This window comes from Populus euphratica, unplaced genomic scaffold (assembly GCF_000495115.2).
Source record: "Populus euphratica unplaced genomic scaffold, PopEup_1.0 scaffold18.1, whole genome shotgun sequence".
In the NCBI taxonomy this organism is placed as follows: Eukaryota; Viridiplantae; Streptophyta; class Magnoliopsida; order Malpighiales; family Salicaceae; genus Populus; species Populus euphratica.
In genome coordinates this window covers 1,181,216-1,194,531 of record NW_011499881.1, presented here as the reverse complement: position 1 = coordinate 1,194,531, position 13,316 = coordinate 1,181,216, and the positions used below count along the sequence as shown (strand labels likewise).

Sequence of the window (13,316 nt, the reverse complement as noted above, 5' to 3'; positions counted from 1 at the left end):
AAAAAACGTTATTTTAAATTAATTTTGATTTTAATAACATCAATGAAAAAAAATATTAAAACCCTGACCTTATTACTCTTGTTTTTTTAAAAAAAAAAATCCCAAGTAATTAACAAGATATTTTAAAAGTTGTTTGGTTGCTTATAATAGTCTAGCTGCTTGTTAATGAGTGCAGCCGCAAGTTGCATCCAAGAAAAAAAAGATGCTTTTAATTAGCGGTTGCACATCATTAACAAATGTGCTCTAATATGTAGCGCCATTAGCTCAAGTTAACCGATCCCCAACCAGTAATTATTCATTATTCTCCTTGTAATAAAGAATAGTGTAAGAAGTAGCAATTCCTCGTGTGGTTTTACTGGGGAGCCACTACATGACAATCGAGGACATCTCACACTCTAGTCGGTTCTCAAAAGGTGATTTTATAAATTACCTTTAAACTAATATGATCTCATATTGTCCCGTGTGTTTTTGACCTTATGTGTGTGAGCGATGGAGGCTCTTGGTTCCGGGAAATTGCTGGATGCTTTTTAATATTAGAGATGCTTTTAATCTTTCTCGTCTTTGGACTTTCCAAGCACGTGCATGCTCTTAGAATTTGGTGCATAAATATCCACCAAGGCCTTGTAAGCTTGAGAGCAATTAGTGAAAATCATTGTTCTCTAAGGCATCGAAGGAGGATAAGAGAGAATTAATCTATACTGTTCATTCAAGTTCATACATAAACAAAAGAAAACGACATGGTGAGGGCTCCTTGCTGTGAGAAAATGGGATTGAAAAGGGGGCCATGGACACCTGAAGAAGATCAGATCTTGATCTCCTACGTTCAGAAATATGGCCATAGCAATTGGCGTGCGCTGCCTAAGCAAGCTGGTAAGTTATTCTGATAACCCTTCCCGGGTTTTCATCTAAAGACATCTGGAACGTTCTTTTTGATGAATTTTGCTATGAAGGTTAGCCCTAAAGAACGCATGAAAGGATTCTGATGACACTGGAACTTTTGGTTATTTATTTCTGCAGTATGTGGCCAGCCAAGTGGCAGTTGGTCTTGAGGAGTATAAATCTAAGCACCATGCCAGAAATTAGATGAATGATATCTGTTAAAGCAAATTTATAATGAGAGTTTTGAACCAAATTAGTCTAATAAGCTATCTTAGTTAAGAAGGTCCTGGTTATCTCTATTGCATGGCTAATGTTTTATTTCTCTCTCTGCAGGTTTACAAAGATGTGGCAAGAGTTGCAGACTCCGATGGGTAAACTACTTGCGGCCAGATATAAAGAGAGGCAACTTCAGCAAGGAAGAAGAGGAAACTATCATCAAGTTGCATGAAGTTCTTGGAAATAGGTACCGCACTGCTTGGATTGTCAAATTCTATATATGAGTGATTTCTTGTTTGCCCTTGGAAACTTCCATTATTCATTAGATGCGAGTTGCTTCATCACCATTAATTAACTTGATCAAATAAACAATGAAAAAATGGCAATTTGTGTTTGCATAGATTCTTTCCTCTTCTTTAACTATTTGGTGGGGTCTAGTAGTTTAATTCACGGAAACAAACGTGTTTTCTGCTTCAAATTCAGTAGGGACTGAAGCTATGTCATCGACAAAGTTCTTTGTTTTACACAGACTGCAGTAACTGGAACAGGAACAGGAACCCCACCACTGAAACAGAAATTTTTTTAAAAAAAGATAAGAAACGAATTATAATTGTAAAAAAAAAAAGATAAGAAACGAATTATAATTGGAGTTGAGAGATTCCCTGACTAATTTAGGTAACTACAAGAGGAAATTGTACAGCTCGATGTCAATCATATGTAGATCATGCAGATAAAGTTACTTGGTTCCGCATGAACCTTTTTTATCCTGTCCAACTCATTATCTCACACAAATTTTCTTCCATTTTCCAGGTGGTCGGCAATTGCATCAAGATTACCAGGAAGGACAGACAATGAGATTAAGAATGTATGGCACACCCACTTGCTAAAAAGACTCAAACAAAATGGCGAATCCAAGTCACAACAACACATCAGAATACCAGACTGTCATCTCAATGACAATAAACTGTCACAATCGGCAAATTCGACTGTTCCTTTTCTTTCAGGGTGCAAGAGCATAGAGGACGCGCAAATGTCCCCTCAACCCTCTTCTAGTGATCACTCCTCAATCACTGATACTTCAGAAACAAACAACACCGGCTTGATCAAGGTTGAAAACATAGACTCATCAGAGATTTATCCGGTGATTGATGAAGATTTCTGGTCAGAACCAGAAATGGTTGAGAATTCTGGCATGCCATCATCAAGTTTTCTAGACGACTCACAATTTCCATTCCCCTCACCAGACACTGTGGAACCGGCAGGATGTAATGGTTACGGTCCAAAGGTTGACGATAACATGGGATTTTGGTACAACCTTTTTATTAAATCTGGGGGAATAGAAGAACTACCAGTTCAATACTTACAGAGGTATAACTATCTGGCGGATGAAAGAATCTGAACACTATGGTGCCTTGTTTTCGACTTCTTCGACATCGAAAGTACCTGGAAAATGTGGGGGTAGACTTGTCCAAGTCCTAATGATAGAATCATTGGTTGAAGAAGAAAAAAGAAATGCTAGTCTAGAAAAAAAAAGAAAAAAGGGCGATTATTCCCTTGATTTGCTGCAAATTGAGAGGACAAAAAGAAGAATAAAGTGGGCTACATATATAGGAAATTTTTGTATAGAGACAAGGGATGTCTAAAGGGTGGAATCTTCGTTGAACAAATGTTTATGATGAATCTTTTTATTCATAAAACTCTAACCATTATGTAGATCAAAATAGTGAATTAATGTTATGAATCCTGGATTGTTATCGGTTGTGCAGTGAACTTCTGCAACTGGTTTGATCTGTATAAATTTAGTTCATACAATAATTTCTCGTTGTATACCTAATCTAGCTCTAACGCATCACATTTTATCCTCTCGTGACTCGATTCTTTTCATTTGCCTGCCTCCATTTTGCAATTGATCATGGAAGGTGGTTCCTGGATTAATTACTCAGACAGAATGAACCAGTTGATGATGGTTTGCTTAAAATTCCTGTAGTGGTGAACTTGGAACCGCTACAATAAAAGTTGATATGCTGCCATGTACATGCTGGCATCCAATTGTTGCTGTTGTCGAGGCGTCACTCATTAAGGTAGAATTCGAACTTGAAGAGCGTTTTTTTTATTTTTATTGTGTTAATAATTATTTTTTAAGTATTTTTATTTAAAAATATATTAAAATAATATATATTTTTTAACTTTTAAAATTTATTTTTGATATAAAAAATTAAAAATATTTAAAAATAAATTTAAAATAAAAAATACAAAATATTTAATTTTAAAAATACAAAAACAAACGGCTGCGATAAAAAATTGATAAACTAAATTTCATGGGTACCATGAGAAAACAAAGGGATGTTCATGGTGTGGTATGGAACACTTTTTTAATGCACTTCGGCACAACCTTTTTGTGGTCTGGAGCTAGAAATTTAGATCGGTGGACAATTTTGGAAGCAAAACATGTTAAATTAAAGGGTATAACTAAAAATCTCAGAAAATTAGGGCTAAAACGGAAGAATTTCTAAAGTTTTGGGGTGCCATGTCCCCCCACCCTTCATGTAAAACATCCGCTCCTGGGATCAGCCTCCTAGCGAGTTGATCCGGCGACCGACATTGTTACTGCCTCTCCTTGCAACCATGACAAATATTTGAAGGAATTGACTGATTGATCCTCGAGAGAAACTTTTCTTGCTGTAGATGATTGTTCTCGAGAAAGTAGCAGTGTGAAATGGAGATAATTGTTCCATTCATCTTTTATCTGTCTTGCAATGATTAAAAATGCACTGCAACTAGTCAATTCTAAAGAAAAAGACAGAGTTTAATTGACCGATGGTTCCAGATTGCATTTAACTTCACTTGAGGTCATAATTCACCATTGAATGTCCTGTTATTTCGTACCATTTCATCTCTGCCTGTTTGTTTTTCTGGGCTTCAAAAAGGTGTTGCTTGCTGTGGTTTCCGAGACCCAAGTAAAAGCTTCATGCACATCATTAGTTAGCTCTAGCTAGGATGCTTCTTCCTCTTCGTTCCGGTACGTATTATTTTTTAAGTAAAATATTTAGATGGTATAAGTACATTTTAAAGGGAACAATTTTAATAACTCCGTTATATTTTTTTTATTAACTAAATAAACTTGTTTTATTTGAGTCATATTAAGAAAAACAATAATAAATAAGAATATATATATATATATATATCAAAACCAATTAGTAACAAAAATCAACATGCATAATAAAAAAAAAAAAAATGAAAGGCTCCTTATAGTAAAAATATGATAGAAAAATAAATATTAATCTATATAAAATATATATGAAAAATTATAGATGAACTAACCTCTTAAAAAAATTCAACAGAACCAATATAATTTAAAAAATTAATATTAAAAAAAACTAAAAAACCTTTAAAAAAAGTATTTATTAAAACATAAATTATTTTAAATTAAAACACTCAATAAAAAAATTATTTTAATATATCCGAAACTAAAACATACTTTAACAGCTACTATTCCCAAGACACCGCCCCACACCCTAAAAGTAATATCATAGAAAACAAGTGTACCCCACACCCTAAAAGTAATGTCAATGAAAACAGTTGTGCCCCCACACCCTCTAAAAGTAGCAATATCAATGATTAACAGGTGTACCGCACACCCTCTAGAAGTAGTAATATCAACGATAATAGCTGTCCTGTTGACAATAATTGATATGGTGGGTGTGGAAGCATAATAATAATAATGTACAAGAAACACAACATATATAACCATTTTTTTGTCGATTAAAGAAATTATTAACAATATTTTAACAGGCGTCGTGAAAGAAGTGTTACTTTTCTCACCCCACATTTTTTTTCCCAATGGTTTTTTTTTTTTGTCTTTACGTGTTTTTTCTTTTTTTCTTTTTGAATATTGTCTTTTTTTTGTGTTTTTTTAAATTATTTTTATTAATTTTATAATATTAAATTAATTAAAATTTAATTATGTAGTTTTTTAAAAAAATATTATAAATTATTATAATTTTCCTTTTCATTATTTTTTATTTTTAAAATATTTGTAAGTTTTGTTTCGTTGTTTTTTAAAATATTATAAATTATTATGATATTTTTTCTTTTAGCTTTTGTTTTTGTTGTAGTATTTTTTTATATTTTTTAAAATCATTTTTATTAATTTTTTTAATATTAAACTGATTGAGAATTCACCTAACTTTTTTTTTTTTAATTTTTTTTTAGAATTATTTTTATTTTTATTTTTTTCTTAATTTAAAATCATTTTTATTAATTTTTTTAATATTAAACTGACTGAGAATTCACCTAATTTTTTTTTTCTTAATGTTTTTTTAAATTGTTTTTATTTTTATTTTTTTTTAATTTTTTTTAGAATTATTTTTATTAATTTTATTTTTTTAATATAAAACATTGTAATTACTATAGTATTTTTATATAATTTTTTATTTTTTATAATTTATTTTATTTTTTATATTAAGTTAGTTAAAAATTTAGTTTTATAATATTTTTTGATTTAATTTTTTTTATAATTTTTTGAAAAAATTATTTTTATCAATTTTATTATTTGATGTCTTATTATAATATTTTTTTATTTAATTTTTTTTATAATTTTTTTAAAAAATTATTTTTATCAATTTTATTATTTTTAATATTAAACTTAATAAAAATTACATCTATAAATTACTTCATGAAATACTATAATATAACTTGCTATAATATTTTTCTATATAACTTTTTTATTATTTTTTTATTTTTTAAATATTAATCTAATTAAAAATTTTATTTTATAAATTTAAAAAAAAACACATAATGAATCATAATAGTTTTTCATCATCTATTTTTCCACAAATCGATAACAACACAAATCTATAACAATACACAAACATAATAACAGAAATCTGTCACAAGCTCGTAGCATCACCTATAACATTTAGTTTTAATTAAAAATGGTTAAAAAAACCTCAATAATGAAACCAAACATGTTTTTTTTTTTTTCCTTTTAGACAAGGAAATAAAGAAATAAATAGTCAAAATGACATTGAACATTACCTAAAGTTTTCTTTTAAAATGAATCTAGAGCTCAAAGGCGTGGAGTTTCTTGAATGCCATGAATCTACAATGGACTGTTTGTGAAACATGTCGTGAAGCTTGTGTGAAATTGAGAACGGGCTGGGCTAATACCATAATAATCAATCCAACCCTCGCGAACGTCGACAGCTCCAATCACACATCAGATACTTTTCGGAAAGTAGGATGATTATGCCATGGAACCCAACACAAGCAAGACAGCACGGCTATGCTAGCACAACTTATCATACAATCATATTCCAAATGAGATGCAAGACCATAAAAAAGCCATCTTCCGTGCAAAATTACCTTGAGAACTCATCATGTATAGGCAGCAGCTATTGAAGTCTCAATCGAGGAAAACATACGACAAAAATTCAAACATCCTCGTAACATATGTGACAGTCTTTAACAAAGTAAGATCCAAGGTGGCAGCTCCTCCACAATTAATTCATCTAGGTAGAAAAAAAGCTTTATTGAAAATTTAACGCTGCCGGCTGGTTTGGAAGGTGAATGGGCTCTCTGTGTTATTACACGCCAGTGAAGGGCGGTGGCGGGCGCATCTAAGAGAGACACGAGTATGCGAGAGCCTTCTCCTCAGAAAGCTCATCAGCTGTCAAATCCAACTTCTTCCTTGAGAATTCATCAATGCTGAGCCCTGAGTCACAGAAAGAGCCATAAAACAGTTGTAATACTCCAGGAAAGCTGAAATTCAAGATTAATATGAACTGAAATACTAGACTTTTCATAAAGAGGCAAAACTTGTAAGAAGAACATAAACTGTAGCTTGCTTGTACAAAAATCAAGATGAAAATATCCTTGGGAGTAAAGGTTCAAACAAAATTTCCTATGCATTTTTCATCACATAAAAATTCACTTTCCTAAGCCTACCGCACAACCAGACTTGAAGGCAAAGGAAAACATCAAATTTTAGCAGATAACAGGAGCGCATGGGAAATAAGAGAGAGCAGGTTTTTAGAGATCCAAAAATACATCATAAAAATATATGCAGTCACCAGCAAACACCATAAAAACAATACCACAATGCCAAAGATACAAAAAAAAAAAAGAATCCTGTACATTTACAAGAAACAGATAACATCTGACTATATTATAATCTCATATATTGGCATAAAATCATGAAGAGTAAGTGGAAAATGATGATATTTTATTTGGCAATCCCCACCTTGAACAATTTTCCACTCTCCATTCTGACAAGTTACAGGGAAGGAATAAATGAGACCAGCTGGTACATTGTATGAACCATCAGAGTACACCCCCATAGAAACCCAGGTACCCTACAATAAAGAAAATAAAATCATACCATAATACTAAACTTGCACAATTGAACATCAGAAAGCAAGTCAGCCATTGTCAAACCTCAGGAGTTCCAAGAACCCAATCACGAATGTGGTCACAAGCTGAGCTAGCAGCTGATAGCGCACTTGAAAGCTTCCTTGCTTTGATGATTGCAGCACCACGTTGTTGAACAGTAGTGATGAACTCTGCATTCAACCTTCAACCAAGACATAGAATTAACATTGTGCTTCACAGCTTTCCAAACCAAATTAAACAGACTTTTAAAATATATACAATCATTAATACCACTCGTCGTCCTTAACAAGCTCCCGCACGGGTTTCTCCCCAGCTGGAGTCTTAACAGTAGCATGGTTGACATCGGGGTACTGGGAAGACGAGTGATTCCCCCAAATAATCACATTTTTAACATCAGAGACTTGGATACTCAACCTCTCTGAAATTTGACCAAGTGCCCTGTTATGGTCCAGTCTTGTCAAACAAGTAATGTTTTTCTCAGGAATAGATGGTGCAAATTCCTTTAAAATCAATGCATTGGTGTTTGCTGGGTTAGCAACAACCAAAACCTGAGCAGAACAAAAGGTAACAGCAGTCATGAGAATACTTCAAATGAAGTTAAGTTTGTGTTGCTCAAGCAAAGCAGCTCTAAATGCATTCAGTTTTATACACATGAAAGCAACAGGAATTTCCCAGGATGTCTCAAAATGGTAACAATATATATTACATAGATTTCCAATATAATTCAATAGATCCTATAGTTTTCTCTCAATACTAAACAAGCATTTCTGTTCACAACATGTAATCTAACAATCATTTCAACAAAGCATCCACACAGCAACCTTTTTTGTCTATTTTTTGAAATATTTTACCTTGCAGTTTGCAGCTGCATGCTTCTCGAGAGCTGAAGCCTGTGACTTGTAGATTGAGACATTTTTAGACATCACATCTTTTCTCTCCATTCCTTCCTTCCTTGGGAAGCCACCAACCATTACTGCGACATTAACCCCAGTGCAGGCCTCCACAACATCGGTTGTGGCAACAACACCTGTAGCAAATTTTGGTCAGATCTCATGATTACACAACTGATTCCTTACAAAACACCATGTCACACAGAAAAAACATATTATTCTTCAACAAAAATTTCCTTGGCAATTTGAAAAGGGGAATTAAGGGCAGATACCTTTAAGAAGAGGAAATGCGGCATCTACCAACTCCATCTTCACACCATTCAATGCCTCAGCGGCAGGTGGGATATCAAGCATGTGAAGGATCACAGGCTGGTCAGGACCAAGCATCACCCCCCTAGCAATCATGGGAACAAGGGCATATCCAATTTGTCCTGCAAACCCAATTACGTTTTGTTAACAACCAATATCAGTAATTCCGCAAGTTACAGTTATAAAACTCACAAGTGACTAACTGCACAAAAACAACTCATTTTCCATATTCTCATTGTTACATTGTGGTTTACAGATAAAATAGCTATAAAACTACCGAGTACATTCAAGAGCTAAAACCAATAAACCGAGAAATAAAAATAATTCTCCAAATTCAACAATTCATAAAAAAATAAAAAAATAAAAAATCAATAATTTGATTTTACGAATCCAATTCGTACTAGACGTTATTACAAAGCACTTGAGCGCTCGTAATCGATAATATGATTTGAAACTTACAACAAAGAGACATATTCTTCACTTAAATCTCAGATCTACTAGCCAAGATCATTTAAAAAAAGTGTACAGTTCTCCTACAACAAACTCTAAAATAGTTTCGCATCAAACAGTAACCGATCATCTCGTAGCGAATAATAGTAACTGAATCAACTAATTTCGCTTTCAAAACTCAATCTATTAGCATCACAAACTTGATAATCCCTCCTAATCATGACCAAGCACACTAGATCTATGTCAGTAAAATCAAGATCGATGATATTTCAAAGTATTGCATCATATCAAGTCAAACCGTGATAGATCTGAAGAGTACTTAAGAGTGAGACTGATATTTTTCTTCTTTTGGTTTTGTGATAGTACCTGCAGCTCCGGTAACGAGAACGCGAACTGGTTCCTTTGCCATTGGTGAAGATCGAGAGAGAGAGAGAGCGACTCGTTTACGATCGTTCGTTGATAGCGAAGGGAGGGAGCAGAGCAAATACAGTGAGAGTGTAAAGAGGCTTTTCGTGAGCGAGATGCGAAGGAGTTATTTATTTGAGGAAATGGCTAGTGCCAGTCAACAACAATGTGATATGTACCGACGTCGTTTTGGTGATCTTTTCTAATTTAAGTGGTGGATATTGATTGTTAGAAGATGGTTGCTACAGTGCGTGACGCATGTGCTGATGAGATTCGTGAAATTTTGATAAGGGAGCATTGAGATTGGTGAATTAAATGACGACACGGATCATGCTTGATGGGCAGGTGGATCAGACCGTCACGAGGACGTTAGCTGCTCTGGGTCCACGGTTAGCTGAGTTTGACAGTAATTTATTTTTTAAAGTGTTATTTATTTATAGATATATAAAATAATATATTCCTATATTTTTTATTATTTAGATATAAAAATAATTAGTTATATACTCGTGTTATGTGGCTGCCTTATTTATTGTTTTTATAAAAATTACTGTAAAAATTTATAATAGAAAAAAAATACTTTTTTAATATTAATAATAATTATCTTTTTAAATTTATTAATTATTTTATTAAAAAAAATTGCAACACGTAATAATATTTTTTATATTAATACTTTAAGTTATAATAAAAATAATAATATTTATAATATATATAATATTATTTTTTATAATAAAATTACAAAAAAAACATATTTACAATATGCATTATTATATTAACGTATATGGTTAGACATGGATACTTTCAAATCCAACTTGGGGTTTAGGTTGGGGATGGAGGTGCGTGTGGACGCTTTCATCCTCGCTTGGGAATGGTGGGGGTGTGGATGCATCCAGCCTAATTTAGAGTTGGGTGTGATGCATCTAGATTTTTAATTATAATAAAAAATAATTATAATATAAATAATATTAGTTTTAATATTAATATTTTTAATTATAATAAAAATAAAAATAAAATTATTTTTAATACTAATATTTTTAATCATGATAAAAATAAAAATGATAATATTTTTAATATTCATATTGTTAATTATTATAAAAATAATTATATTTATAATATAAATAATTATATTAAAAATTTCAAGGATAATTACAACATATATAATAATATTTTTAAATTAATACTTTGAATTCTAATAAAAATAATAATATTTACAACACAAATAATAATATTTTTTACATAAATACTTTGTATTATAAAATAAAAACTAATATTTATAACACGTATTATTATACAAACACACATATAATTGGGCACAAACGTTTAGTATGTGATGGTGGAGCTGTCATAGTAAATCAGACTTTTTGCCAAGATTCAAGTACCAGATGGAGCTTGATTTGCCCCATGCAAGGTCTAAATAGCCTAAGTGCTAGTTGTCTTTACGTGAACAGCACCAACACCAGGTGTCTGCTTCCCATAGCCTACAACTCTATCAAAATTCATACTGATTATTTTTTTCTCCTGACTATCCCTTCAATACTAAATGCATCTCCGCAAAAAATAACATCATTCCTTATTTGTTAATTTTACAACTCTTTGTGTCAAGAATTAAATTATTATTATGCTATTCTAATTTATATTACTATGTGTTTATATAAACAGAAATTAAGATTTTTTTTTACTATATCACATAATTTTAAAAAATTAAAAAGACTTTTTACTCACAAGAATAAACAAAGCAGTACACGTAACACCCCAAATTTGAAACAAGCTCGAACCTTAATACATCCTCCGGCGCAACGATATGGTTTCAAGTCACCATCAACAGTCCCGTGCATTTGCTCGTCGCGGCCTCTTATTATATAATATAAACACTGTGCATCAAACCATTCATCAACACTCATACTCGTGCGTGTTCGCGTCACTTTCCAAACTTTTTAACCTTTTCAGCTTTATCAGGCCTTTTGATGTATGCGCTTGGGTCACTACATTTTATTTTATTTTTTGTTCTAATTTGTTGTCAAAATTTCTCTTGTTTCAGTTTCATGCGTTCCCATTTACATAATCTGGCATATCTGATATATTGTGATAGAGTTATTCTTATATTACATCAAATATGACAATTACAAAATAGAAATGAATAAAAGAACAAGGGCTAAGAATTAAAAAAAAAGAAGCCATTTTCTTCATTTCCACTATTGAGATGCACCTCTTTTTTTTTATCCTGTATTTTTCAAAATTTTCATTTTAGATATGAAACTTATTTCGCTTATATTTCTCTGCAATTAAAAAAGATGAGATAAACAAAAAGCTCTCGGCTAGCTTGCCAAAACATCGCCAATCTTTGTGTCATGTTCTGCTTTTGATGCCACCTGTCCACTTCAGTTGATCAGAAATCCTGGTTGTTCTGGTCCCCTGTTGACTTGTCAAAGTTTTGTTATTACTTTTTCAGCAGCTACGCGTTTGATTTCGAATGCTTGCACCTTTTATATATATATATATATATATATATATATTAATATGATTGTTTTGATGAGCACATATATATTTTAATTAATTTTATAAATTATAAAATTAATATTCATATAAATCTTTAATAACTCTAAAAAAAAATCAGGAATATAAGACAGGGAATATAAAACCTCACCAGTTAACCTCATCAGAACTTTGCCTTTCGTATTGATTTATGATACTACTGCAGGGACGCCTGCTCCAGCAGAGGAGAAACGGCTTTCTACACGGGGAGCTGACGCACTTGATGACTTGGTGCTTGACCTGAAACATGTCACAGATGCACTTAAGAAGGTACGTAGATAAATTCGCATAGATTGCATTTTAGCTTCCTCAGTTTTTATATATACGTACCGTATAGAAAAAGTTCCCTTTGAGTACTGAACTCATGGAGCATTTTCTTAAATTTAATCAAATCCAGAATAATCTCTCCACTCTCGTGTTTATTTTGTTTTTGGCAGGAGGATGAGAGATGAAGGAAGGGAAGGATGAAAGAAAGCGCAAATATAATGTTAAATGAGACGATGAGGTATGTTTTAACCTTCTACCATGATTATTTTTACCGCTGGATTTATTGTCATTCGACCATATTTGTAAGTTTTCTGATTCCATTTTCAGGTCACCGTCGAGGAGATAGGGGCATAACGGATGAAAAAGATACATCGCCATACCCAGTGAAAGATTTTTTGCACTAATAGACGCGTTAGGTTTTAGTGGGTACCAGTTTCAGTGGGTGTTTGGTATTGTAACTATAAATAAGATTTATTACAGTTATAATTTTTTTATATTTGATTATGTTTCTACTATAAATTTTTTAATGATATACAAAAAACAGTGATGGAAAAGTAGATGAACAGTGAAGCAAAAAGTAGATGAACATTAAAGCATGGCTCCACCGTCTATCCATTTTCTTTAACAAATATTCTATATGGAATGAACCGGTCTGGTTCAAAACTAAGAATGCATTGTATCAGGACTAAACTAGTAAAATAAATTTTTTATTTTTAATTATATTTTATTTAAAAATTTAATGTTAAATATTATTTAATAATTACATAAATTAGATAAAAATCATTTGATGATACTGCATTTACAGAATTTGATCGCAATTTTAATTTTATTCCTAATTATATTGTACCTGATGGTATTGTACTCTTAAAAAAATTATGAAAACTGTAGTTCTTGTCAAATATATTTCATACATGATGAAATTATAGATAGTTTAATGAAATAATAAAAAATATTTTATATAAAATATTATTTATTTTTTAA

General features: G+C 31.7%; 2 protein-coding genes across 2 annotated transcripts; one reads left to right on the top strand and one right to left on the bottom strand.

Moving 5' to 3' along the window:
* The first annotated feature begins 618 nt into the window (after positions 1–618).
* LOC105129447 (myb-related protein Myb4-like) lies at positions 619–2,845 on the top strand. Its single transcript, XM_011031525.1, has 3 exons — positions 619–870; positions 1,213–1,342; positions 1,906–2,845. The coding sequence occupies exons 1-3, from the start codon at positions 738–740 to the stop codon at positions 2,492–2,494; spliced, it is 852 nt and encodes a 283-aa protein (XP_011029827.1). The 5' UTR covers positions 619–737; the 3' UTR covers positions 2,495–2,845.
* Positions 2,846–6,383: 3,538 nt separating this feature from the next.
* LOC105129446 (malate dehydrogenase) lies at positions 6,384–9,672 on the bottom strand. Its single transcript, XM_011031524.1, has 7 exons — positions 9,501–9,672; positions 8,648–8,806; positions 8,337–8,512; positions 7,756–8,033; positions 7,531–7,666; positions 7,337–7,448; positions 6,384–6,808 (listed from the first exon to the last, which is right to left on the bottom strand). The coding sequence occupies exons 1-7, from the start codon at positions 9,541–9,543 to the stop codon at positions 6,714–6,716; spliced, it is 999 nt and encodes a 332-aa protein (XP_011029826.1). The 5' UTR covers positions 9,544–9,672; the 3' UTR covers positions 6,384–6,713.
* Positions 9,673–13,316: the final 3,644 nt, after the last annotated feature.